The 27,752-nt window shown below is 38.6% G+C and overlaps 2 protein-coding genes across 2 annotated transcripts in view; one reads left to right on the forward strand and one right to left on the reverse strand.

The window, feature by feature from the left end:
• CA10 (carbonic anhydrase 10) overlaps positions 1-27,752 on the reverse strand; it is an 834,592-nt gene that overhangs the window by 210,124 nt on the left and 596,716 nt on the right. The gene's annotated exons all lie outside the window — the stretch shown is intronic.
• LOC102174423 (protein MIS12 homolog) lies at positions 16,647-17,367 on the forward strand. The gene has a single exon (XM_005693074.2). It carries the CDS (start codon positions 16,747-16,749, stop codon positions 17,365-17,367), a length of 621 nt encoding a protein of 206 aa, XP_005693131.1. The 5' UTR covers positions 16,647-16,746.

The raw sequence follows: 27,752 nt of genomic DNA on the forward strand, positions 1-27,752 counted from the left end.
TTAACAAGTGGTGCTGGGGAAACTGGTTAACCACTTGTAAAAGAATGAAACTAGATCACTTGCTAACACCACACACAAAAATAAACTCAAAACGGATTAAAGATCTAAATGTAAGACCAGAAACTATAAAACTCCTAGAGGAGAACATAGGCAAAACACTCCCCGACATAAATCACAGCAGGATCCTTTATGATCCACCTCCCAGAATACTGGAAATAAAAGCAAAAATAAACAAAGGGGATCTAATTAAAATTAAAAGCTTCTGCATAACAAAGGAAACTATAAGTAAGGTGAAAAGACAGCCCTCTGAATGGGAGAAAACAATAGCAAATGAAGCAACTGGCAAACAACTAATTTCAAAAATATACAAGTAACTTATATACAAGCAGCTCAACTCCAGAAAAATAAACGACCCAATCAAAAAGTGGGCCAAAGAACTAAATAGGCATTTCTCCAAAGAAGACATACAAATGGCTAACAAACACATGAAAAGATGCTCAACATCACTCATTATTAGAGAAACGCAAATCAAGACCACAGTGAGGTACCATTTCACACCAGTCAGAATGGCTGCAATCCAAAAGTCTACAAGCAATAAATACTGGAGAGGATGTGGAGAAAAGGGAACCCTCTTACACTGTTGCTGGGAATGCAAACTAGTATAACCACTATGGAGAACAGTGTGGAGATTTCTTAAAAAAATTGCAAATAGAGCTGCCTTATGACCCAGCAATCCCACTTCTGGGCATACACACCGAGGAAACCAGAATTAAAAGAGACATATGTACCCCAATGTTCATCGCAGCACCATTTATAATAGCCAGGACATGGAAACAACCTAGATGTCCATCAGCAGATGAATGGATAAGAAAGCTGTGGTACATATACACAATGGAGTATTACTCAGCCATTAAAAAGAATACATTTGAATCAGTTCTAATGAGATGGATGAAACTGGAGCCGATTATACAGAGTGAAGTAAGCCAGAAAGATAAACAGTATACTGACACATATATACGGAATTTGGAAAGATGGTAATGATGACCCTGTATGCGAGGCAGCCAAAGAGACACAGATGTATAGAACGGACTTTTGGACTCTGAGGGAGAGGGAGAGCATGGTATGATTAGGGAGAATGGCACTGAAACATGTATACTATCATGTAAGAAATGAAGTGCCAGTCTATGATCAATACAGGATGCAGGATGTTTGGGGCTGGTGCATGGGGATGATCCAGAGTGATGATATGGGGTGGAAGGTGGGAGGGGGATTCAGGATTGGGAGCTTGTATACACCCGTGGTGGATTCATGTCAATGTATGGCAAAACCAATACAGTATTGTAAAGTAAAATAAAGTTAAAAAAAAAAAAATTCCCTGCTGCCATGCCCTGTTCTGCTATACTGATTCTTCTGATTTGCCACATTTCTGTACCTCTCTCTCCTCTGTAATGCTTATCATTATACAAAGGACCATTGCCACCCCTGCAAACCCTCTTCTCCCTCTTCCCCAGTCTTTGATTAATAGAAATAAATCTAAAAATCACCAATGAGTAAAAGCCCCAAATAAATATTTAAGTGGTTGACAGTACCTATTAGAATCTCATCTTAGAGATGATATGATAAATACTGTAATAATAACAATATCTCAGAAATATATGGCTCAATTTTATGCAACTGATATTATATTTCATGGCTCCAAAGCATCATTTACATGAGCCAATTTGGATCCTTAATATAGTAAAATGCCTACTGAAGGAAGGCTGTGCAGTGTGTGTGCGCTGTGAAGGTGAAGATTATTTGTAATGGATCCTAAAATTATCTCTCTGGGTATTCAGGATGGGGAAGCAAATAGTACCTTTCAATTTCAAATGAATGACTCAAAAGTTATTTGTACAATTGATGTAGCTGATACTAGAAGAGCATATTCACAGATGAATTTGAGTAAATTAAAGGCAGTGCTATGCTCCTGTTTTCTATAGGGAGAAGGCCATCTTAAACCCAAAGGGCCAAAAAGAAATCATCCAATTCTTTCACACATGCCTTCCCTGTTCTGCTTCTATCATCCTACCAACTGAAAACTTATGCATATTTCTTTTTAATGAGGTGATCTCAGAGCACCTTTCTATTATGCAACCCCCTACTGGTGACTCAGAAGGTAAAGGATCTGCCTATAATGAGGGAGACTGGGTTTTCATCAACCTCTGGGTTGAGAAGATCCCCTGGAGAGGGGAATGGTTACCCACTCAAATATTCTTGCCTAAAGAAATCCATGGACAGAGGAGCCTGTCAAGCTACAGTCCATGGGATTGCATAGTGTCAGACACGACTGAGTAACTAATATACCTCTTTTAAAAGGAAACTGTAATAGGGCAAAACCTCTTTTTACTAGTTTCTTCTAACTGTTGCCCCCCCCCCCAACCCACACACACAAGAGGAACTCTCCTCATCTTTGTCTCTGACATACAATCATTCAACAATTATTTTAAAAATTTCACCTCCCCAAAGTCTCTATAATCTGTCCCCTTCTCTCTGCATGCTGATACATAGTTCTGTTGCTATATCCCTACATTTTGTGTTGTTATTTCCTTTCTACCCCTCATTCACTGCCTAATTTAAACATTTATTTTACTGTATTTTCTCAAATCTCAGATGTCATAGATTTTTTAAATGCACCATGATTTTATGTCTCACAATGAAAATAAAATATAATACAATAAATTGACAAGCACCATCATTATAGAACACATCCCAAACAGATATTAAAATATGAAAAGAAAATGTATATCTTTAAAATTAACACACAATTTCTCAACTAAACACTTAGAATTGTCTCCTAATTGCTCATAGGGGGAGAGCAGCCCCTATACAATCAGACAATGAGTTATGTCTCCTTTTCCTCTGACTCGAGGTGGTAAAGAATCAGGTGTAATGTAAACGATGGGAGTTGCAGATGAAGTTTTGCTCACTCATCCATAGCTCACCTCTGTTGTGGGTGCCTGATTCCTAACAGGCCATAGACATACTGGTCCATGGCCTGGGGTTTGGGGACTCCTGCTTTATAGACATGGTGATGAAGCTGTCTTGTCCAGAATTTCCATGGCATCCTGTCTAAAAATACATACATGCTGCTTTGTAATTATCAGCCTATGAATTCCCCTCCAAGGACTATGAGGAATTTTAGGACAGGCTTCATGTCTTATTCACCTCAATATTCCAGGTCCTTGGCACAGGGCAGGTCCTGGGCTAGATACTATTGAATCCAGATGAGGACTGTATGATGCTCATAGCTTCTGGTAACAGCAACTAGAGGGCAGCGTGGAACCATTCGGTTCAATCATTTGCTCAACTATGTCTGACTCTCTGTAATCTCATGGACTACAGCAAGCCAGGTCTCCCTGCCCATCTGCAACTCCTGGAGCTTACTGAAACTCATGTCCATCGAGTTGGTGATGCCATCCAACCATCTCATCCTCTGTCGTCCCCTTCTCCTCCCACCTTCAATCTTTCCCAGCACCAGGATCTTTTCAAATGAGTCAGATCTTCCATCAGATGGCCAAAGTATTAGAGCTTCAGCTTCAGCATCAGTCCTTCCAAAGAATATTCAGTACTGATTTCTTTTAGGATAGACTGATTGGATCTCCTTGCAGTCCAAAGGACTCTCAAGAGTCTTCTCCAACACCACATTTCAAACGCATCAATTCTTTGGTGCTCAGCTTTCTTTATAGTCCAACTCTCACATCCATACATGACCACTGGAAAAACCATTGCTTTGACTAGACGGACCATTGTTGGCAAAGTAATGCTCCTGCTTTTTAATGTGCTAAGCTGGTCATAGCTTTTCTTCCAAGAACCAAGCATCTTTTAATTTCATGGCTTCAGTCACCATCTGCAGTGATTTTGGAGCCCAAAAATATGAAGTCTGCCACTGTTTCCATTGGTTCCCCATCTATTTGCCATGAAGTGATGGGACCAGATGTCATGATATTAGTTTTCTGAATGTTGAGTTTTAAGCCAACTTTTTCACTCTTCTCTTTCACTTTCATCAACGGGCTCTTTAGTTCTTCTTCACTTTCTGCCATAAGGGTGGTGTCATCTGCATATTTGAGGTTATTGATAGTTCTAGCAATCTTGATTCCAGCTTGTGCTTTATCCAGCCCACTAGGAATTGCTGTTCTCCAGGAATATAGATTGCAGAGATTAAAGGAAGCCAGCCTCCTGTGGGCAAACTGGCTGATAGCCTCACAGGCTATAAAGTTCCACAGGCGCCTCGCTATTCTGCAGGACCTCCTTTGAGGATGCTTCTCACATCTCCCTGTCCCTGGTCAGCCCACTCACTATGTGTTTCCAGGTGGCTGCCTCAGAACTTTAATAGGAGCCAAGTGCTCTTCCAAGCTTTCCATTCAGGGCAGAAGGGGGAGGCCATAGAGAGGGGAAAATATTCCTCCTTAATATCTCCATTCTCATTTCTAATAAAAACAGCCTTGCCATGAACTGCCTGAAGTATAATTGCTTCACTTTGAAATACAACAGGTAGCAGCATCAATATTTGATTTTTTATAAAAGGCTGTTTGAACACTTTTAAATATTAAAGGTAAAGGCAAAGACTCAGATTGCCTTTTCATCTTAGCAGCTGAAGCATTTTAAATGAAAAAATGATGCTAATGAGCAGAATAAGACTGCCCAGCAAATGGTACCAGGTTACAATAAACCAAAATCATTTTGAGGTGGGAGAGGGGAGCAAGGGGTGGCAAGCAATATCTGCACCAGGAAAGTTTTCTGTTCATTATCTCTTTAATGAGAGATATACAGTGGAACCCTGCCAGAGTAACTTACTTCTAGTTCATTGTGGGCTGTTTAGCTCCATCAGTGAGTGGTCTGGGACAGGATCTGAGGAAACCTCACAAATTAACTACACAACTTCCTAAATAATGAGCCCAATATGTCAATTTCCAGTGATCAAAATAATGCAATTCAATAAAGCACACTTCTTTTTGTAAGGAAATATACTTTTAATATGGAGAACTGCAGAGTCCTGGTCCTCCTGAGATAACTACAGTCCGGAGTTAATGAAGGCATGGAGCTGTACTTACTATCTGGAGATGTCCCATGGGGTTTGTGTGGCAGAGAGTATCTTTCAAGGACTATAAATTCCTTCATTACCTTTCCATTACTGCATCAATGTGGCAATCTCTGATTTACTTGTAACAAGAAGGCTGGTTATTCCTAAAAGTTAGTATTTAATGCTAATCAATGCTTGCAAGTCAGATAGCTGTGTGTGTGTGTGTGTGTGTGTGTGTGTGTGTGTGTGTGTGTGTGTGTGTGTCTTGGGCTCAGGCAATCCACCAGGAAAGGCAGGAAGCTGTGAGGGCTCTAGGAAAGGTTTTGAGGGGCTGAGGTGACTCAAGCCAGAGAAACAAATACATACCTGGAAAAGTCAAGAATATATAGTCTGAGAGCCCTAAAATCATACTTGAATAAAGAAGCTGAGGTTACTACTAGGTAAGTAGTATCAAGAGCGAAATCTGAACTGAAGATGCATGGAATCTTTTACTTAAGGTAAGTGAAACTCAATCAAAAAACAGGAGTGCTGGATGGGAAAAGAGTGCAGGATCTAGGTTGGGAAGCAAGAAAAGATGCTTAGAATTCATACTGATTTGGAGTTGCCCATACAGTGTATGAAGAACCGGCACTTAATGGTGATGTGAGCAAGGGCAACCCAGCCCAGTGAGTATCTTTTTAAGAAGTTCCACATTCAGTAGCTCGTTTAAGAGCAAGGGCTTCATGGCCAGGCTTGCTTGATTCTATAATCTACATTCAAGAGTGAAAAGATAACTATTTGATTTTAAATACAAAAGTAGATGGAATAAATTTTTCACAAGTCTCCTTGCAGGAGTAGTTGATCCTCTGACATGCTGCCCAATCATATTGGGAAGCTCTGATTTGGAGGGGAAAACCAGATATGAGAGCTGAGTTCACTAGTATCTTTCAGCTTGGCTCTAGGGGAGAGGACAGGTAACATAGAGGAAAGAGAACAGCTCTTAAAGTCAGGTTCAAGCTGATTTCTCTGTTCTTAGCTGGGTGGTATTGGGCAGGTTGCTCAACTTATCTGAGGTGTAGTTTCCTTAAATGACATTTAGTTTGTTTGGCAGTCTATCCATTTCAAAGGAGATTGGAAGATAAATAAATAACAGTTTGCTAATTTTTGCTTTTTGTCTTTTTATTTCTCCAAAACCAGAGAGAACAAAAAATAAAAATCATAATTCTTTCCCTTGAAGCAATTCTTACCTTGAGAGGAACTTACTTAGGAAATAAAGAAAATGAAAGAGAAAGTGAAATCACTCAGCTGTGTCTGACTCTATGTGACCCCATGGACTATAGCCTACGAGGCTTCTCCGTCCATGGGACTTTCCAGACAAGAGTACTGGACTGGGTTGCCATTTCCTCCTCCAGGGGATCTTCTCCACACAGGGATTGAACGTGGGTCTCCCACATTGCATACAGATGCTTTACCATTTGAGCCACCAGGGAATCCCCAATTAAGATTGCTATTAATTCAAATAACTTGGAAGTAAATTTGTGGAAAAGAAATATTTCCATAAGTCAAAGGGTTGTAATAATAATACATTAATTGGGGTGTTTATTTAAGGCGAGAAATTGATTATGCCAAATTCAAATTATTGCCAGAAGTCCCTGATAGGCAACACTGGCAATGCCTATCAATTTTTCTTGTCCTTGAAATGAGATTTTCCTGGTTGTCTAGAAGTTATGGGAGGTGGCTTGACAAAGATTTCCCAGATTTAATTTTAAAAATATATATCTTTTTCAGTTTTTGATACTTATCTTGGTCTTTACTAAATTCAACTAATGTACACTGGATATTTACTATCTGTAAGTTTGTTTTATATGTTATGTCATTTAATCATCATAATGATTAGATGAAGATTGTTTAATTATGACACTACATTTTTAAAGATGAAAAAACTGAGGCTCAGGTAGGTTAAGAACTTAAACAGAGGGACAGCAAATAACAGGAGAGGGGAGCACCATATTCATGCCTATGGATGGATTCCATGTCTCACCTTCTTTACTGTATTTCATTTATCTTCCTCAGTGATTTCTGGATTTGATCGTCTTAGATATTTAAATAATCTTTAAATTTGGGAATAAGTTTAGGTTTAGGGAAGAGTTGCAAAGAGAGAATAGAGAGTTATTGTATCAGTTCAGTTCAGTTCAGTTCAGTCGCTCAGTGGTGTCCGACTCTTTACGACCCCATGAATCGCAGCAAACCAGGCCTCCCTGTTCATCACCAACTCCCGGAGTTCGCTCAGACTCACGTCCATCGAGTCAGTGATGCCATCCAGCCATCTCATCCTCGGTCGTCCCCTCCTCCTCCTGCCCCCAATCCCTCCCGGCATCAGAGTCTTTTCCAATGAGTCAATTCTTCGCATGAGGTGGCCAAAATATTGGAGTTTCAGGTTTAGCATCATTCCTTTCAAAGAAATCCCAGGGTTGATCTCCGTCAGAATGGACTGGCTGGATCCCTTTGCAGTCCAAGGGACACTCAAGAGTCTTCTCCAACACCACAGTTCAAAAGCATCAATTCTTTTGCGCTCAGCCTTCTTCACAGTCCAACTCTCACATCCATACGTGACCACAAGAAAAACCATAGCCTTGACTAGATGGACCTTAGTCGGCAAAGTAATGTCTCTGCTTTTGAATATGCTATCTAGGTTGGTCATAACTTTCCTTCCAAGGAGTAAGTGTCTTTTAATTTCATGGCTGCAGCCACCATCTGCAGTGATTTTGGACCCCAAAAAAGTAAAGTCTGACACTGTTTCCCCATCTATTTCCCATGAAGTGATGGGACCGGATGCCATGATCTTTGTTTTCTGAATGTTGAGCTTTAAGCAAACTTTTTCACTCTCCTCTTTCACTTTCATCAAGAGGCTTTTTAGTTCCTCTTCACTTTCTGCCATATGGGTGGTTTCATCTGCATATCTGAGGTTATTGATATTTCTCCTGGTAATCTTGATTCCAGCTTGTGTTTATCCAGTCCAGCATTTCTCATGATGTACTCTGCATAGAAGTTAAATAAGCAAGATGACAATATACAGCCTTGACGTACTCCTTTTCCTATTTGGAACCACTCTGTTGTTCCATGTCCAGTTCTAACTGTTGCTTCCTGACCTTCGTACAGATTTCTCAAGAGGCAGGTCAGGTGGTGTGGTATTCCAAGCTCTTTCAGAATTTTCCACAGTTTATTGTGATTCACACAGTCAAAGGCTTTAGCATAGTCAATAAAGCAGAAATGGATGTTTTTCTGGAACACTCTTGCCTTTTCCATGATCCAGCAGATGTTGGCAATTTGATCTCTGGTTCCTCTGCCATTGCTAAAACCAGCTTGAACATCAGGAATTTCATGGTTCACATATTGCTGAAGCCTAGTTTGGAGAATTTTGAGCATTACTTTACTAGCATGTGAGATGAGCGCAATTGTGCAGTAGTTTGAGCATTTTTTGGCATTGTGGCATTGTATTTCTTTGGGATTGGAATGAAAACTGACTTTTTCCAGTCCTGTGGCCACTGTTGAGTTTTCCAAATTTGCTGGCATATTGAGTGCAGCACTTTCACAGCATCATCTTTCAGTATTTGAAATAGTTCATCTGGAATTCCATCACCTCCACTAGCTTTGTTCACAGTGATGCATTCTAAGGCCCATTTGACTTCACATTCCAGGATGTCTGGCTCTAGATGAGTGATCACACCATCATGATTATCCGGGTCATGAAGATCTTTTTGTACAGTTCTTCTGTGTATTCTTGCCACCTCTTCTTAATATCTTCTGCTTCTGTTATCCCCACCCACATTTCTTTAATGTTAACATATTATATAACCACTGTACACTTGTCACAGCTAAGAAATTAACATTGGTTCATCACTACTACTAAACTATAGGTTTTATTTGGATTTCATCAGATTTTCCACTTGTGCCATTTTTCTGTTACAGAATTCAGTCTAGGATCAGTGCAGTTCAGTTGCACAGTCATGTCTGACACTTTGCAAACCGTGGATTGCAGTCTGCCGGGCTACCTTATTCATCACCAACTTCCAAAGCTTGCTAAATTGCATGTCTATCAAGTCGATGTTGCCATCCAACCTTCTCACCCTCTGTCATCCTCTTCTGCTCCTGCCTTCAATCTTTTTCCAGCATCAGAGTCTTTGCAATGCATCAGATCTTCACTTCAGGTGGCCAAAGTATTAGAGCTTCAACTTCAGCATCAATCCTTCCTGTGAATGTTCAGAACTGATTTCCTTTGGGATTGACTGGTTTGATCTCATTGTTTTCTGGGGGACTGTCAGGAGTCTTCCCCAACACTACAGTTAAAAAGCATCAATTCTTTGGCTCTCAGCTTTCTTTATGATCCAATTCTCACATACATACATGACTACTGGAGAAACCATAGCTTTGACTAGGTGGACCTTTGGCAGCAAAGTAATGTCTCTGCTTTTTAATATGTTGTCTAAGTTTGTCATAGCTTTTCATCCAGGAACAAAAGACTTTTAATTTCATGGCTGCAGTCAACATCTGTAGTGATTTTGGACCCCAAGAAAATCAAGGTGTCAAAGTTTCCATTGTTTTCCTGCCTATGTGCCATGAAGGAACAGGACAAGATTCCATGATTTTTGTTTTTTGATTGTTGAGTTTTAAGCCAGCTTTTTCACTCTCCTCTTTCACTTTCATCAAGAGGCTCTTTAGTTCCTCTTCACTTTCTGTCATAAGGGTGGTGCCATTTGCATACCTGAGGTTATTGACATTTATCTGTGAAATCTTAATTTCAGCTTATGCTTCATCCAGTCTGGCATTTCACATGATGTATGCTGCACATAAGTTAAATAAGCAAGGTGACAGCATAGCCTTAACATACTTGTTTCTCAATTTGGAACCAATCTATTGGGATTGTAATAAAAATTGTCATTTTCCAGTCCTGTGGCCACTGCTGAGTTTTCCAAATTTCCTGGCATATTGAGTGCAGCAGTTTCACAACATCATCTTTTAGGATTTGAAATAGCTCTAATTCCGTCACCTCCATTTGCTTTGTTCATAGTGATGCTTCATGAGGCCTAAAGGACTTTGTACTCCAAGATGTCTGTTTCTAGGTGAGTGATCATGCTATTGTGGTTATCTGGGTCATGAAGATCTTTTTTGTATAATTCTTCTGTGTATTCTTGCCATCTCTTCTTAATAGCTTCTGCTTCTGTTAGATCCATAGCATTTCTGTCCTTTATTGAGCCCATCTTTGCATGAAGTGTTCCCTTGGTATCTCTAATTTTCTTGAAGAGATCTCTAGGTTTTCCCATTCTATTGTTTTCCTCTCTTTCTTTGTATTGGTCACTGAGGAAGGCTTTCTTATCTCTCCTTGCTATTCTTTGGAACTCTGCATTCAGATTGATATGTCTTTCTTTTTTTCTCCTTTGTCTTCAGCTTCTCTTCTTTTATCAGCTATTTGCAACACCTCTTCAGATAACCGTTTTGCCTTTTTGCATTTCTTTTTCTTGGAGATTGTTTTGACCACTGCCTCCTGTACAATGTTACAAACCCCTATCCATAGTTCTTCAGGCACTCTATCTATCAGATCTAATCCCTTCAATCTATTTGTCGCTTCCACTGTATGATTGTAAGGGATATGATTTAAGTCATACCTGAATGATCTAATGGTTTTCCCTACTTTCTTCAATTTAAGTCTGAATTTGACAATAGGGAGTTTATGATCTGAGCCACAGTCAACTTCTGGTCTTGTTTTTGCTGACTATATAGAGCTTCTCCATCTTTGGATACAAATATATAATCAGTCTCATTTTGGAATTGATTATCTGGTGATGTCCATGTGTAAAGTCATCTCTTGTATTGTTGGAAAAGGGCAAAACCTTTTTAGACTTTACCCTGTTTCATTTTGTACTCCAAGGTCAAACTTACCTGTTACTCCAGGTATCTCTTGACTTCCTACTTTTGCATTCTAGTTCTCTATGATGGAAAGGACATCTTTTTTTGGTGTTAGTTCTAGGAGGTCTTGTAGTTCTTCACAGAACCATTCAACATCAGCTTCTTCAACCCTAGTGGTTGATTAGCATCATTGTTTTTGAGATTGCACCAAAGTACTACATTTTGAACTCTTTGTTGACTATGAGGACTAATTCATTTCTTCTAAGGGATTCTTGCCCACAGTAGTAGATATAATGGTCATCTGAATTAAATTCACCCATTCCATTTCATCTTAGTTCACTGATTCTTAAAATATTGATGTTCACTCTTGCTGTTTCCTGTTTGATCGCTTCCAATTTACCTTGATTCATGGACCTAACATTGCAGGTTCCTATGAAATATTGTTTTTTACAACCTTGGGCTTTACTTCCATTAACAGTCGCATCCACAACTGGGCATTGTTTTCACTTTGATTCAGCCTTTTCATCCCTTCTGGAGCTATTTCTCCACTCTTCTCCAGTAGCATATTGGACACCTACCGACCTGGGGAATTCATCTTTCAGTGTCATGTCTTTTTGCCTTTCATACTGTTCATGGGGTTCTCAAGGCAAGACTACTGAACTGGTTTGCCATTCCCTTCCCTTCTGCTCCCTTCCCAGTGGACCACATTTTGTCAGAACTCTCCACCATGACCTGTCCATTTTGGGTGACCCTACACAACATGGCTCATAATTTCATTGAGTCAGACAAGGCTGTGATCTAAGTGACTATGAGTTTTAATTTGTTTCAATTTCATTTGGGAGATGGTTAGCATAGGGATAAATTTAAAGGCTAATATTTTTGTATGCTGTACTCACTTGTAGAGATAAACTAGGTTTTTGCTTTTTTTTTTTTTTAATTTTGGTTTTGGTAGAAGTGATTCTGAAAACTTATTGCAAATGATGGTTTCATTTTGTCTAGGAATGTTGGTTTGCTTTTACCGTGGCAATGAAGGTTTGAAATTGGGATTCAGCTTTCAAAAGTAACTCTCCATCACTGTCTTCTTTCAAGAATGGAAAATTTCAAGACAGTTTTGGGCTCTAGTATTCACTGCACCAAACATTTCTGAAGATTCCACACTTTCCTATAAATAAGACATTCCATCATTTTTAAAATGTCAAATCTTCTGATAAATTGAATTTCATAAAATATTGCTCAATTGATCTTAGTGCATATCTTTCTATCAAAAATTTCTGACTGGGACTTTTCTGTTGTGTACTGACACAGATAGCGACATTTATGATGTCAGGTCCTTGACTCAAAATTCAGAGTCTGGCATTACATCAAATCCAAACTGATCATAGGGACATTTTCCTCACTGCGGCCACATTAACTTTGTAGTAAAATTTCTTTAATGTTTTTAAAATAATGTAGAGATGAGCCTTGTGAGTCTACACTGTGGCTAGTACATAGAACATAGTGGGTATGTAATTTATGCTTCCTTTTGTCTTAGAAGAAAAGAAAGTCAAACTTGTCTCAGAACTCAACTTTGAGAGATCATTGCATTTTGAAAAAGGCTATTGAGGAAAACTGATGACAGGACCAGACTGAACAGGGAAAATTCAAAACAAACTGTTTCTCTCCACAACAACTTTCCCAGGGCTGCTCTCAAAATAGTCTGCTGTTATGTGCAGGTTCTTTTTATTTTTTAATTTTAAAAGAAAATAACATTTTCATATCTTTATAATGAATGACATCTGTTCTTGCCATTTGTTAGGGCAACTCAATGAGAAATATTATTTGGATTGTTGTTGTTATTCAGTCACTCAGTCATATCCAACTCTTTGTGATCCAATGGACTGTAGCACACCAGGCTTCCATCCCTGTCCTTCACTTTCTTGAAGTTTGCTCAAACTCAGGTCTGTTGTGTCAAACATCCAACATCTCATCCTCTGTTGCCCCCTTCTCCTCTTGCCCTCAATCTTTCCCTACATCAAGCTCTTTTCCAGTGAGCTGGCTCTTTGCATTGGGTGGCCAAAGTATTGGAGCTTCAGCTTCAGCATCCATCTACCAATGAATATTCAGAGTTGATTTCCTTTAAGATTGACTGGTTTGATCTCCTTGCTGTCCAAGAGATTCTCAAGAGTCTTCTCCAACACCACAGTAAGAAAGTATCAACTCTTCAGTGCTCAGCCTTCTTTATGGCCCAAATCTCACATCTGTACATGACTACTGGAAAAGCCATAGCTTTGACTCTATGGGCCTTGTCAGCAAAGTGATATCTATGCTTTTAATATGCTGTCTAGTTTTGTCACAGCTTTTCTTCCAAGGCCAAGTGTTTTTGTTTGTTTGTTTTGATTTGATTTGTTTTTTAATTTCATGGCTGCAGTCACTGTCTACAGTGATTTTGGAGTCTAAGAAGATAAAGTCTGTCACTGTTTCCATTTTCCCTCATCTATTTGCTCTGAAGTTATGGGACCAATTACCATGATCTTTATTTTTGTCCGCTGAAGTTTAAGCCAGACTTGTTACTCTCCTCTTTCACTTTCATCAAGAGGCCCTTTAGTTTTTCTTCAGAAAGTGATATCACTTTTTTAGAGTGATATCATCTGCATATCTGAGATTATTGATATTTCTCCCAGCAGTCTTGATTCCACCTTGTGCTTCATCTAGCCCAGCATTTTGCATGATGTACTCTGCATATAAGTTAAGTAAGCAAGGTGACAATATATAGCTTTAACATACTCCTTTCCCAATTTTGAACCACTCAATAGTTCTATGTTCTGTTGCTTCTTGGCCTGCATACAGGTTTCTCAGGAGGCAGGTAAGGTGGTCTGGTATTCCAGTCTCTTTCAGAATTTTCCACAGTTTGTGTGTGTGTGTGTGTGTGTGTGTGTGTGTGTGATGCACACAGTCAAAGGCTTTAGCTTAGTCAATGAGACAGAGTAGATTTTTTTTTTTTTTCTGGAATTCCTTTGCTTTTTCTATGATCCAATAGATGTTGCCAATTTGATCTCTGGTTCCTCTGCCTTTTCTAAGTCCAGCTGTATATCTGGAAGTTTTGTTTCACATACTGTTGAAGCCTAGTTTGAAGTATTTTGAGCATTACCTTGAAAGCATGTGAAATGAATACAATTGTGCAGTAGTTTGAACATTCTTTGGCATTGCCTTTATTTGGTATTGTAATGAAAACTGACCTTTTCCAGTCCTTTGGCCACAGCATTATCTTTTAGGATTTGAAATAGCTCAACTGACTAGTATTAATATTGAGCTTGTTCATAATATTTTAAAACGGTGAATGGCTTTCTTTGGGATAATACCCCAGGATCCATTGGATGCTAAAGGGGTGGGAGCACTAAAAGGGGAGTTTTGCCACCATTAGCCAAAATGTGTCTTTTATCCAACATACTATGCTGGCTCCATGCTCTTTCTTCACTGGGGTGGACTCATGTGCTTCATGGCAACCTCAAGAGCAAACTCCTGTGGGTGGCCCACACATAGATGTGGGATTGCAACCACACAGCTATACTCCAGGGGACATGCAGCTAAGGAAGAAAAGCTGAAATCACTTCTCACAGTTGCCCAAGAAATGAACTGACACCCCTGTGACTGTCCTTGTAAACTCATTGCCTACAGAAGATCTAAATGGACAATGAATGCTCTTGCAATCAAGATGCAAATAGCTTTAAGCTTTAGTATCTGGGGACTTTGTGGGCACATACACATGAGGGTTGGGCCAGGACAGAGTCAGAGTTGCCCCCATAACACCAACAGCAGGTTCAGATCCATGATTTTTGCAATCCTGAGGTTAGACTTCAATTGAATCTATACTGGTGGCCTGGTGAAAATAACACCTACAGTCAATTGCTGGTAAATCATAGTTAAGGTGGGACTGAGAGAAGTCCCAACAATAGTATAATCTGGGAGCTCACACAAGCGAAAGGTGACAACAGAATATACCCACAGTTGAACAGCTCCACAAAAGGAATACTCAGCACCTTCCCTCCCAGTTGGAGCCGCAGTTTCACCTACCTATCACTGCAGATCAGAAACACAAAGAAACTGATATGAAGGCTTCTACTCCAAAAACTAGGGAGCAGAACCCACCCCTGACAGGGCAGTGACAACCACATAGTGAAGGAAGAGGCCCTTCTCAATGCCCAGAGCAAGCTTGGGTCACAATATGTCACGCCTCCTACAAAGGGGATAATGGCCAGCATAGACTGGGTAAAGAGGTGGCAGGCATATCATTAAAAAAAAAAAAAAAAAAGAACCTCACACCAAAAAATATTAAACCCTACACAGATGTGTTCCCACATAAAATAGTCTTCCAAGGAAGTCTGAAGATCTGATATCAGGCAGAGCAACCCCAGAGCATTTAACATTGAAGACAAATAGATCCTGAGTGCATGAACTCCACAGGTCTGGGTGAAACAGAAACTCCGCTCTTGGAGGATGCACACAAGGTCTCATATACACTGGAACCCAGCACAAAGCAGTATCTGCATAGGAACCTGGGATACACCTACCTAAGGGTCTTAGGGGTTCTCCTGGAGAGGTGACAGTCAACTATCACTCACTGCGAGGGCAAGGACACTGGTAGCAGAAGCTCCAGGGGATATTGATTGGAGTGAGATCTCCTAGAGGTCCACATTTCAGCACCAAGACCAGGCCATCCCTAAACCTACAGGCTCAAGAGCTAGAAAGCTTCAGACCAAAAAACCACCAAGACAGGAACACAGCCCCACCCATCAAAAGACAGGCTGCCTAAAGTCATACAGAGTTCACAACCACCTCAAAAACACCATTTGACACTTCCTGCCTATCAGAGGGACAAGATCTAGTTCCACCAATGAAAGGGCAGGAACTAAGAAGCCTACACAAACCCCTGGATCAATCTCACCTAGCAGGGAGCAGACATCAGAAGAAAGAGGAATTATGATGCTGCAGCCCATGGAAAGTAGACCGCAAACACCAAAATTCAGACTAATGAGTCAACAGAGAAATATGCTTCAAACAAAGGAACAAGGTAAATATGTGGAAGAATAACCAAATGAAGCAGAGATAGGCAATGTATCTGAAAACAAATTCAAAGAAATAATAATAAAGATGATCCAAAATCTCAGAAAAAAATGTGAAAGCACAGAAAGTTACAAGATACAAGAAAAGTTTAACAAAAAGTTAGAAAATTTAAAGAACAAACCAACAGAGATAAACAATACAATAACTGACATGAAAAATATACTAGAAGGAGTTAATCGCAGAATTACTGAGGCAAAAGAATAAGTGAACTGGAGACAGAGTAGTGGAAATCACTGCCACAGAATAGGATAAAGAAAAAAGAAATGAAATGAGGACAGATTCACTCAGAGATTTCTGGGACAATATCAAACGCATTAACATTTGCATTATATTGGTACCAGAAGGATAGAGAAAGAGAAAGGGTCTGAAGTAGTTATAATCAAAAACTTCCCTAATGTGGGAAAGAAAATAATCAGTCAAGTCCAGGAATTGCAGAGTCCCATACAGGATAAACCCAAACAGAAACAAGTTAAAACACATATTAATCAAGCTAACAAAAATTAAACACAAAGAAAAAATCATTAAAAGCAGCAAAGGAGTGGTCAGAATCTGGGGGAGTCAACCGCGCCACCTATCTCTGGCAGCCTGCGGTGGTATAAAGGAGGTGGCAGGAAGCTGGTGTTTGGTCGAATTCATCACTCTTATAGTCGCGTGGGGTGTTCACAATCAAAATTAACAAAGTAAAAAACAAACAAAACACCAAGATGTCTGTTGATCCAATGACCTATGAGGCCCAGTTCTTTGGCTTTACACCACAGACTTGCATGCTTAGGATCTACATTGCGTTTCAAGACTACCTGTTTGAGGTGATGCAGGATGTTGAACAGGTTATTCTAAAGAAGCTGGATGGCATCCCAGACTGTGAGATTAGCCCAGTCCAGATTCGCAAGTACACAGAAAAGTTTATTTGCTTCATGAAAGGATGTTTTGATAACCTTTTTGGCAAAATGGAGCAGCTCTTCTTACAGTTGATTTTGCGGATTCCCCCAAACGTCTTGCTTCCAGAAGATAAATCTCAGGAGACACATTCTTACAATGAGGAAGAATTCCACTTTCTCCAAAAAGAAATTGAACAATTACAGAAGAAGTATAAGACTGAATTGTGCACTAAGCAGGCCCTTCTTGCAGAATTAGAAGAGCAAAAAATCATTCAGGCCGAACTCAAACAGACATTGTCTCTGTTTGATGAACTTGAAAATGTTGGCAGAGACCATGGGGCTAGTGATTTTAGGGAGGGCTTGGTGTTCCTGATCCAGAACTCTGGAAAACTCCGGAATATCAGAAAGAATGTGGAAAAGGAAAGCAAACGATTGAAAATATCTTGATTTTTTAATAGGAAAAGGAGTTTCTCAGAAGGTGGACTGGTACAGGATTTATATTGATGATATTCTTAATCCTAGTGAACTGCATAATTTGGGGATGGTTTCTTTTTTCACGCTTTCTTATATTCCACATCCTCCTGTTTTAGTCCAGTCTCCTGAAGCATCTATGTTTTATGTTGAACTAATCTTTGAAGCATCTGTGCTTAGAGGTCTGTAACGGGTGGAAAGGGATTCTTGGTTCGTTAAGAACCCATTTCGGGACATGACTGAAGAAGTAAAGCTTTCTCTGGCCATTCAAAGATATTTGTAAAAGTTTTACCTTGGTCATCAGTCCTTTATAACCTTGACCTTTTTGACTTGCTCTTTGGATGAAACGAAATGACACAAAGGTTAAGTGGGTGTCTTCTTTATTAACCAGCCACCACATTGTGGGACAGACAACACAGACTGCTTGTTCTTGCCCAGCAAGTTTTCTTCTTACATGAGGGAGTTAATAACTAGCTGAAAGAAGCAAGTAGCAGAAAAAACAACCATGACCTTTAGAAAGAAGAAAGAAGTTGTTTGTTTCCAAGATAAATCCTTGATGATGTTAAAGAGTTTAATGTCTTAGAGCCCAGCAATGGAAGACATGGAACAAAAAATGAATCATCTTACTGGCATAGAAAAGGAAACCTGGAACATACTGAATTGCAAAGATTATAAAAACTGACTATTAGGTATATGTACCATTTTTTGTGTGTGTGGTCATATTTCAGCTAGTTTTGGATTCTGTCTTGAACCTAATATTTAATTAACTTATTTATTCACAGTCATAGAAACTCTGAGTGATAAATTTTAGCTGTATTTTGTGCTTAAATTCGATGGAACTTAATATTTCCTTTTGTAACTAATCCATGTAAAATGTTAGATCACCCATGGAAAGGGGAGAAATGGCAATAGCTGCTCCTAAGGTATCACTTGGCTTCCATGTCTTCCTAAAGAACAGAATTTGAAGTTTCTCCTTTATATAGAAGTGTAACTCAGGGTATTCATATTTGCAATTAAATATTCATCAGTATATAAAAAAATAAAAGCAGCAAGGGAAAAATCAGCTAATAACATACAAGGGAATCCACATAAGGTTAACAGCTGAACTTTCAACAGAAATTCTGCAGGCAAGAGTGGAGTGGCAGAATATATTTAAAGTAATGAAAGAGAAAAACCAACCAAGAAAATTCGGTACCACCAGATGAGCTTTCGGAGAAGGCAATGTCACTCCACTCCAGTACTCTTGCCTGGAAAATCCCAGGGACGGGGGAGCCTGGTGGGCTGCCATCTATGGGGTCACACAGAGTCAGACACAACTGAAGTGACTTAGCAGCAGCAGACCAGCTTTGCAACAAATGCTAAAGGAACTTCTCTAGTCAGAAAATACAAGAGAAGGAAAAGTCTTATAAAAACAATTAAAATGGTAATAGGAATATAAATATTGATAATTACCTTAAATGTAAATGGATTAAATATTTAAACCAAAAGACACAGAATGGCTCAATGGATACAAAAATAAGATCTGTATATACGCTATCTGTGAGACCCATTTCAGACCCAGGGACACACACAGATTGAAAATGAGGGGAGAGAAAAAGATATTCCATGCAAATGGAAGTCAAAAGAAAGTTGAAGTAGCAATACTTTTATCAGACTAAATAGACTTTAAAATAAAGACTGTTAAAATAGACAAAGAAAGGACACTACATAATGATCAAGGGATCAATCCAAGAAGATATTAAAATTCAAAATAATTATGGACCCAACATAGGAGCACCTCAATACATAAGCTAAGTCATATCTGACTCTGCTTGACCCCATAGAAGGCAACCCACCAGGCTTCCCCATCCCTGGGATTTTCCAGGCAAGAACACTGGAGTGAGTTGCCATTTCCTTCTCTAATGCAGGAAAGTGAAAAGTGAAAGGGAAGTCACTCAGTCATGTCCGACTCCTCGCGACCCCATGGACTGCAGTCTACCAGGCTCCTCCGTCCATGGAATTTTCCAGGCAAGAGTACTGGAGTGGGGTGCCATCGCCTTCTCTGACCTCAATACATAAGGCAAAGGTTAATATGTAATAATAATATATATACATATAAATGTATATAATAATAATGTATATAATAACACTAATAATAATAAAACAAATCCATAAAAGGGGAAACCAACAGCAACACAATAGTGGATGAGTTTAACACCCAACTTGGGCCAATGGAAATGTCCTCCAGACAGAAAATTATTAAAGAAACACCAGTTGCAAATAATACAAGACTTAATTGATATTTGAGTAGACTTAATTGATATTTAAGTAGACTTTATTGATATTTACAATATATTTTGTATAGAAGTAGCAAAACATGCTTTCTTCTTGAGAGCACATAAAACTTGCTTCAGGACAGATTACATCATGGGTCACATTAAAAAACCCTTGAAATTTAAGATAATTGAAATCATCTCAGGGATCTTTTCTGGCCACAAAGCTATGAGGTTAGATATCAGTTACTGGGGGAAAAATAAACCATAATGATCACAAACACATGGAGGCTAAACAGTGTGCTACTAAATAACCAAGAGATCACTGAAGAAATCAAAGAGAAAATTTAAAAAAAAAAAAAAACAAACAAACAAACCCTAGAGACAAATCACAGTGAAAACATGATGAACCAAAATGCATGGGATGCAGTAAAAGTAGCTTTAAGAGGAAAGTTAATAGCAATATAATCCTACTTCAAGAGGCAAGAAAAATCTCAAATAAATAACCTAACATTATAGCTAAAGCAATTAGAGAAAGAAAAACAAAAACCCAGTTAGGAGAAGGAACAAAATCCTAAAGTTCAGAGGGTGGGATGATTTGGGAGAATGGCATTGAAACATGTATACTATCATGTAAGAAACGAATCACCAGTCTATGTCTGATGCAGGATACAGGATACTTGGGGCTGGTGCATGGGGATGACCCAGAGAGATGTTATGAGGAGGGAGGTGGGAGGCGGGTTCATGTTTGGGAACGCATGTACACCCATGGTGGATTCTTGTCAATGTATGGCAAAACCAATACAGTATTGTAAAGTAAAATAAAGTATAAATAAAAATTTTAAAAAAAGATAAAAGAAATGAAGGAAACAACAGCAAAGATCAGTAAAACTAACAGCTGGTTTTTTGAGAAGATAAGCAAAACTTATTAACTGTTACCAGGCTTATCAAGAAAACAAGAGAGAAGACTCATATCAATCAAATTAGGAATAAAAAAAGGAAAATTTTCAGCTAATACCACAGAAATGCAAAGGATCATAAGAGACTACTAGAAGCAACTATATGTCAATAAAATGGACAACTTGGAAGAAATGGGCAAATTCTTAGAAAAGTATAACTTTCCAAGACTGAACCAGCAGAAAATAGATCCTATGAATAGATCAGTCATAAGTACTAAAATTGAAATGGGGATCAAAATCTTCCAACAAGCGAAAGTTCAGGGCCATGTGGCTTCAAAGGTAAATTCTATCAAATATTTAGAAAAAAAAACTAGCATCTCTTGTTCTCAAACTCATCCAAAAAATTTTCCAAAGACAGAACAATCCCAAACTTATTCTATAAGCCCACCATCACCTTGACACCAAAATGAGACAAAGACATCACACACACACAAAAATAATAATACAGGACAATATTACTGATGAAAATAAATTTAAAAATCCTCAACAAAATTGTAGCAAGCATAGTCCAAAAACACATAAAAAGGATCATGCATCATCATCAAGTTGTGTTTATCCCAGGGATGCAGGCATTCTTCAAAATCCACAAATCAGTCAACATGATATACCATGTTAACAAACTGAAGATAAAAACCATATGACCATCTCAATAGATGCAGAAAAAGCTTTTGACAAAATTCCACACCCATTTATAATAAAAACTCTCTGGAAATGGACATCGAGGGAACCTACCTCAACATAATAAATGCCATATATGACAAACTCACAATCAACACTATTCTCAGCGGTGAAAAACTGAAAGCATTTCCTCTAAGATCAGGAATGAGACAAAGATGTTCACTCTTGCTACTATTGTTCAATGTAGTGTTGGATGTCCTAGACATGACAATAAGAGAAGAAAAAGAAATAAAATGGATTCAAATTTGAAAAGAATTATTTTTAACGGCTGAGTAATACTCCATTGTGTATATGTACCACAGCTTTCTTATCCATTCATCTGCTGATGGACATCTAGGTTGTTTCCATGTCCTGGCTATTATAAATAGTGCTGCGATGAACATGGGGGTACATGTGTCTCTTTCAATTCTGGTTTCCTCGCTGTGTATGCCCAGCAGTGGGATTTTTACTCAGCCGTTAAAAAGAATTCATTTGAATCAGTTCTGATGAGATGGATGAAACTGGAGCCAATTATACAGAGTGTAGTAAGCCAGAAAGAAAAACACCAATACAGTATACTAACACATATATATGGAATTTAGGAAGATCACAATGACGACCCTGTATGCAAGACAGGAAAAAGGACACAGATGTGTATAACGGACTTTTGGACTCAGAGGGAGAGGGAGAGGGTGGGATGATTTGGGAGAATGGCATTCTAACATGCATACTATCATGTAAGAATTGAATTGCCAGTCTATGTCTGACGCAGGGTGCAGCATGCTAGGGGCTGGTGCATGGGGATGACCCAGAGAGATGCTGTGGGGAGGGAGGTGGGAGGGGGGTTCATGTTTGGGAACACATGTAAGAATTAAAGATTTTTAAATTTAAAAAATAAAATTAAAAAAAAACAAATTTGAAAAGAAGATGTAAAATTGTCAGTTTGCAGATGTCATGATCCTATACTTAGAAAAGCCTAGACGTGCCACCAGAAAATGTATAGAGGTGATCAATGAATTTAGTAAAGTTGCAGGATACAAGAGTAATGCACAAGAATCTCTTGCATTCATATACACTAAAAATGAAAAATCATAAATTGGAATTAAGGAAACAATTCTACTTAGCATTGCAACAAAAAGAATAAAATGCCTTTGAATAAACTTTCCAAAAGAGACAGAAGACCTGTATGCTGATAACTATAAGACGCTAATGAAAAAAATCAAGGATGACACAAACAGATGGAGAGATATATTGTGCTTTTGGATTTAAAGAGTCAATATTGTGAAATGACTACTACTGAAAGCAGTCTACAGATTCAATGCAATCTGTATCAGCTAACCAAAGGTGTTTTTCACAGAACTAGAACAAAATTTTTACAATTTGTGTGGAAATGTGAAAGATCCAAAATAGACAAGGCTATCTTGAGAAAAAAATTTAAAAAACGGAGCTGGAGAAATCAGGTTCTCTGACTTAAGACTATACTACAAAGATAGTCATCAAGACATAGTACTGGCACAATACCAGAAATAGAGATTAATGAAACAGGAAAGAAAGCCCAGAGACAAACTGACACACCTAATGGGCACCTGATATTTGCCAAAGGAGGCAAAAATGTACAAGAGATAAAAGGTAGTCTCTTCAATAAATAGTGCTCAGAAAACTGGACAGCTACATTTAAAACAATGATATTAAAACACTTCCTAATGCAAGTAGGAAAATGAACTCAAAATGCACTAAATACCTAAATATAATGCCAAAGAATGAAACTCTTAGAGGAAAACATAGAACAGTCTTTGAGATACAAATATTTAACATAATCACAGCAAGATCCTCTTTGACCCCCACCCCCTTCTAGAGTAATGGAAATAAAGATAAAATAAACAAAGGGGGCCTAATTAAATTTAAAAGCTTTTTGCACTGAAAAATAAGCCATAAACAAAACAAACAAACAAAAAAAACAGCCCTCAGAATGGGAGAAAATATTTGCAAATGAAGTAACTGATAAAACATTAGTCTTTTAAATATATATAAAAAACTCATGTAGTTCAATATCAAATAAACAACCCAATAAAAAATGAGTGAGTGACCTAAATAGATATTTCTCCAAAGAAAACATATAGATGACCAACAAATACATAAAAAGGTGCTCAACATCACTAATTACTAGAGAAATGCAAATCAAAAGCACAATGAGATACCACCTCACACTGGTTAGAACAGCCATCATTAAAAAATCTATAAATAAATGCTAGAGAGAGTGTGAAGAGAAGAGAACGTCCTACACTGTTGGTGGCAATATAAATTTGTTTAAAAAACTAAAAATAGAGCTACCATATGATCCAGCAATCTCATTCCTGGGCATATATCCAGAGAAAACCATAATTTGAGAAGATGCATGCACCCAACCGAAATGTTCATCAACAGAGGAATAGATGAAGAAGATGTAGTACATATATACAGTGTAACGTTGCTCAAGCATAAAAATGAATGAAATAATACCACTTGCAGCAACATGAATGGACTTGGAGATTGTGTTATTGAATGAAGTAAGTTAGACAGAAAGACAAAATTTATATGATATTGCTTATATGTGGAATCTTATGGGTACAAATGAACTTATTTACAAAATGGAAACAGAGTACCAAATTTAGAAAACAAATGTATGGTTACCAGGGGGAAACTGGGGGAGGGATAACTTGGGAGATTGGCATTGACCTATACACACTACTATATATAAAATATATAACTAATAAGAACCTACTTAATAGCACAGGGAATTTTTAAATACTTTGTAATGACCTAAATGGGAATATAATTTAAACAAGAGTGGATATATGTGTATATATAACTAACTCACTTTGCTGTATAGCAGAAACTGACAAAACACTGTAAATAAACTATACTCCAAAAAAAAAAATTAATTTAAAAAGAACACATATTGTCTAACCTAAGTAAATCTCAAGGATTTCACATGTAGTCAAAGAAAATATTAATAGGATATCTCACATGTGTTTTTAAATCCATGTGTACTTACTCTATAGTTACAGGACATCTCATTTTGAATAAATATCAAGTTATATTTTGAAATACTTGATATGAGCTTATATTTCATAAAAGTTATATTAGAAAAAGTAGATCCTTACTCCTAGATTGTAAACATACTTAGAAATTTCCCAATAACTGAATTGAGTGTAATGTTTCACTTTAATCTCCCCAGGACCCATCCATTGTATGTGTTTGATCAATATGTGTCAAGTTCAGTGTGAGGTTCACAGGCGACTCTCCCAGGACTCCACTGACATCAGAGGAGGACCAGTGGCACAACCTGAAAGTCCTCCAGATTCAGTGTTTCCTGGAAGTCAGGTATAGCTGGCTGGCTTGTGGGCTTGGCAGTTGATTGGGTGACAGGACCAAATCTATTTTAGAACAGGACAACTCAAGGTGACACAGACAGTGAAGGCTTACAGGATTTCTCACTTTGTTAGAACATTTTATTCCATCATTAGATGATATTAGATGATATAATTTAGATGATATTGCAGAAAACACACCTTGACCACATAATAATGGTCGTGATAGCTGTAAAATCACATCTAACATCTTTATACAAAGGAAACAGTCCAGTGCTTAATCATTTGTTCATGTTGAAGCTTTAAAGCATTGATGTTTTCCCAAGGCCTTGTGCTAAGGAATGGGAGCCCAAGGCTGAGCTGTTTTTGCTTCTGCTCCGGAGGCAGAATCAATAAACAGACAATCATAGTAGAATATGCTAGAAGGTTTGATGGAGGGCATCACAGAAGTGAGGCTTCCAGCTACAGCTGTGTAGGGAGGAAAATATGGGGAAATTGTCTTGGAGAAAGTAACCTATGATGAGACTGTTGATGAAACAGAAGCTCTGAAGTCTCAGGTCAAAGAGTTGAGGGGAGGCGGGTCCTGGGAGTCATGAACTCCATTTCCCACCTCCTTCAAGTGGCAGTTATGCATCAGCTGTTTGAACTGGGTACTTTTTGATTCACAAAATAAAAAATATAGAGAGTTTGTAGCAAGAAGTGCTGCATCTGGAGTTGTAAGGAAACTGAAAACCATTAAGTGGCCAGAGCCAGAGAGGGTTAACAAATGGAGAGAGGTCTAGGGACTGGTAGTGATAGACCTTGCTTTCCATTTTCCAAAACTGGGGGAAATGTTAGTAGTGGTTGGATTGAGAGCCCTGCTGAGGGTTTGGCATCTCAAGTTTCCTGCCTATCTAGCAGCCTCCTCTGTCTTCTACCCTTGACGGCTAGACAGGATTCTGGCCTTCAGATGAACACTGAATGGTTTCATAATTTAAAAAATTAAATTACTCCACAAATAATTCATTACAAATTCGTGCCCATGAACAGTATTAATAGTGATTAAGAAACCAGTGCTCTCAGATTCAATTAGCAAAACTGCAAGTATTCACAGAGGCTTATACTGGAAAACTGGGGAAAACATGCAGGTGTGCAAATGCGACCTACCTGCTGAAGAAGAGCTTGAAAAATGCCTCCCCTTCAGCAAGTGCTTTCCTTGTATTGCCATTTTCTTTTTGGGTGACAAATGCAACTCATGATGAGGCCAGTGGAACTTTAGGCTTGGACTCAGACTCTCAAGTCAGAATTCCCAGACTTGCCTGTTGAATTACTGCTTGTGAATTTATAGATTCCTCAGCCCCACTTCTGGTGATTCAAGTTCAAGGAGTTTAGATATGGGGCTTAGAAATCTATAGCTTAAAAAGTAACTCATATGGCTCTTGTCATAAGACAAGTTTGGGGAATGTGCTCCAAGTAGAAACTGGAGCTGATCATGGCTGTGAAATGCCATCTGTGGGGATGGATGATAATGGGACATGTGGATGCCATTTACTAGTCCTTTCTGGGTTGTTTTTGCCAGAAATAATGTAGAAAACTATCTCTCTCTGTGGATTCTGAATAAGTAGTAGTTTAATCCAGTAAACATGAAAACAAGAAGAAGGCATCATGACTTGCTAATTAATTCTCTCTTTTTTATATAAATTAGAGAAAACAAATAGCTTTGGGAATGTAATCATAGAAACCCAACCTGGATTTCTGGAACATTCTTTGTATTCTTGTAAATAAAACCTTCTTTGACAAGAAAACAGGAGTCTGTGACTTAAATGTCTTCCTGGCTCATAGAATATTTAGGACAAAAAAACAAATTGGAGAGAATGGAGTTTAATACCTTCATAGTGTGGATTAAAGTCTGCTGACTCAGAGAGATGAGGCACCTGCCCAAGATCACTCAAGTGATGAAGTGAGCTATCTAAATACAGGAGAAGTGACACAATGTTCCCTGAATCTTGGCTTCTGGCTTCCAGTGTCTCCTTCTGGCACAACGATAGCCTCTAAGACACTCTCATTATATGGATACAATATGCTAGAGAGCAGGGAAAGAAGGAAGAGCTGCAATTTGTTTCAATAAATATTAAATAAGAACCTAATATTTTCGAGGAATTTGGTGGCATGGTGATATGTTGTTGTTGTTTAGTCAGTAAATCATCTCCTAATCTTTGTGACCCCATGAACTGCAGCACAACAGGCTCCCCTGTCCTTCAAAATCCCCTAGAGTTTGCTCAAATTCATGTCCACTGAGTTGGTGATTCTATCTAACCATGTAATTCTCTGCCACTCGCTTCTACTTTTGCCTTCAATCTTTCCCAGCATCAGGGTCTTCATCTATTCATGTCAGGTGGCCAAAGGACAGGAGCTTCAGCTTCAGCATCAGTCCTTCCAATGAATGTGAAAGTGCAAGTCTCCAGTCGTGTCTGACTCTTTGTGACCCCATAGATTATATGGTCCATGAAATTCACCAGGCCAGAATACTGGAGTGAGTAGCCATTTCCTTCTCCAGGGAATCTTCCCAACCCAGGGATCAAACCCAGGTCTCCTGCACTGGAGGCAGATTCTTTACCAGATGAGCCACCAGAGAACCCCTTCCAACGAATATTCAGTGTTGATTTCCTTCAGAATTGATTGGTTTGATCCCCTTACAGTCCAAGGGACTCTCAAGAGTCATCCTCAGCACCACAATTTGAAAGCATCAATTCTTCAGCTCTCAGCCTTCTTTATGGTCCAACTCTCACATCTGTACATGACTACTGGAAAAACAATAGCTTTGACTATATGGTACTTTGTCATCAAAATGATGTCTCTTCTTTTTAATGTGCTTTCTAGGCATGACAGATATACAGATGCATACAATAAGACTGTTGTCCTTTAGATCACAAAGGCATGTAAATGAATAACTGAAATATAGTGGGACAGACACTAAGCAGAAATGTATGTAGAACAGTGGTAACTCCAGAAAGGAAGCAACAAACTTCTTGAGAAATCAGAAAATGTCACAGGACTTTGAGTCAGAAGTTAAAGTTCATCATCCTGATGGAAGAAATAGCACATCTGGCAGAAAGTAAATTTTCAAGAGGCCGGAGGAGAGAAAACTCTAGAGTAGATGCCAT

This window comes from Capra hircus, chromosome 19 (genome assembly GCF_001704415.2).
Source record: "Capra hircus breed San Clemente chromosome 19, ASM170441v1, whole genome shotgun sequence".
Classification (NCBI taxonomy): domain Eukaryota; kingdom Metazoa; phylum Chordata; class Mammalia; order Artiodactyla; family Bovidae; genus Capra; species Capra hircus.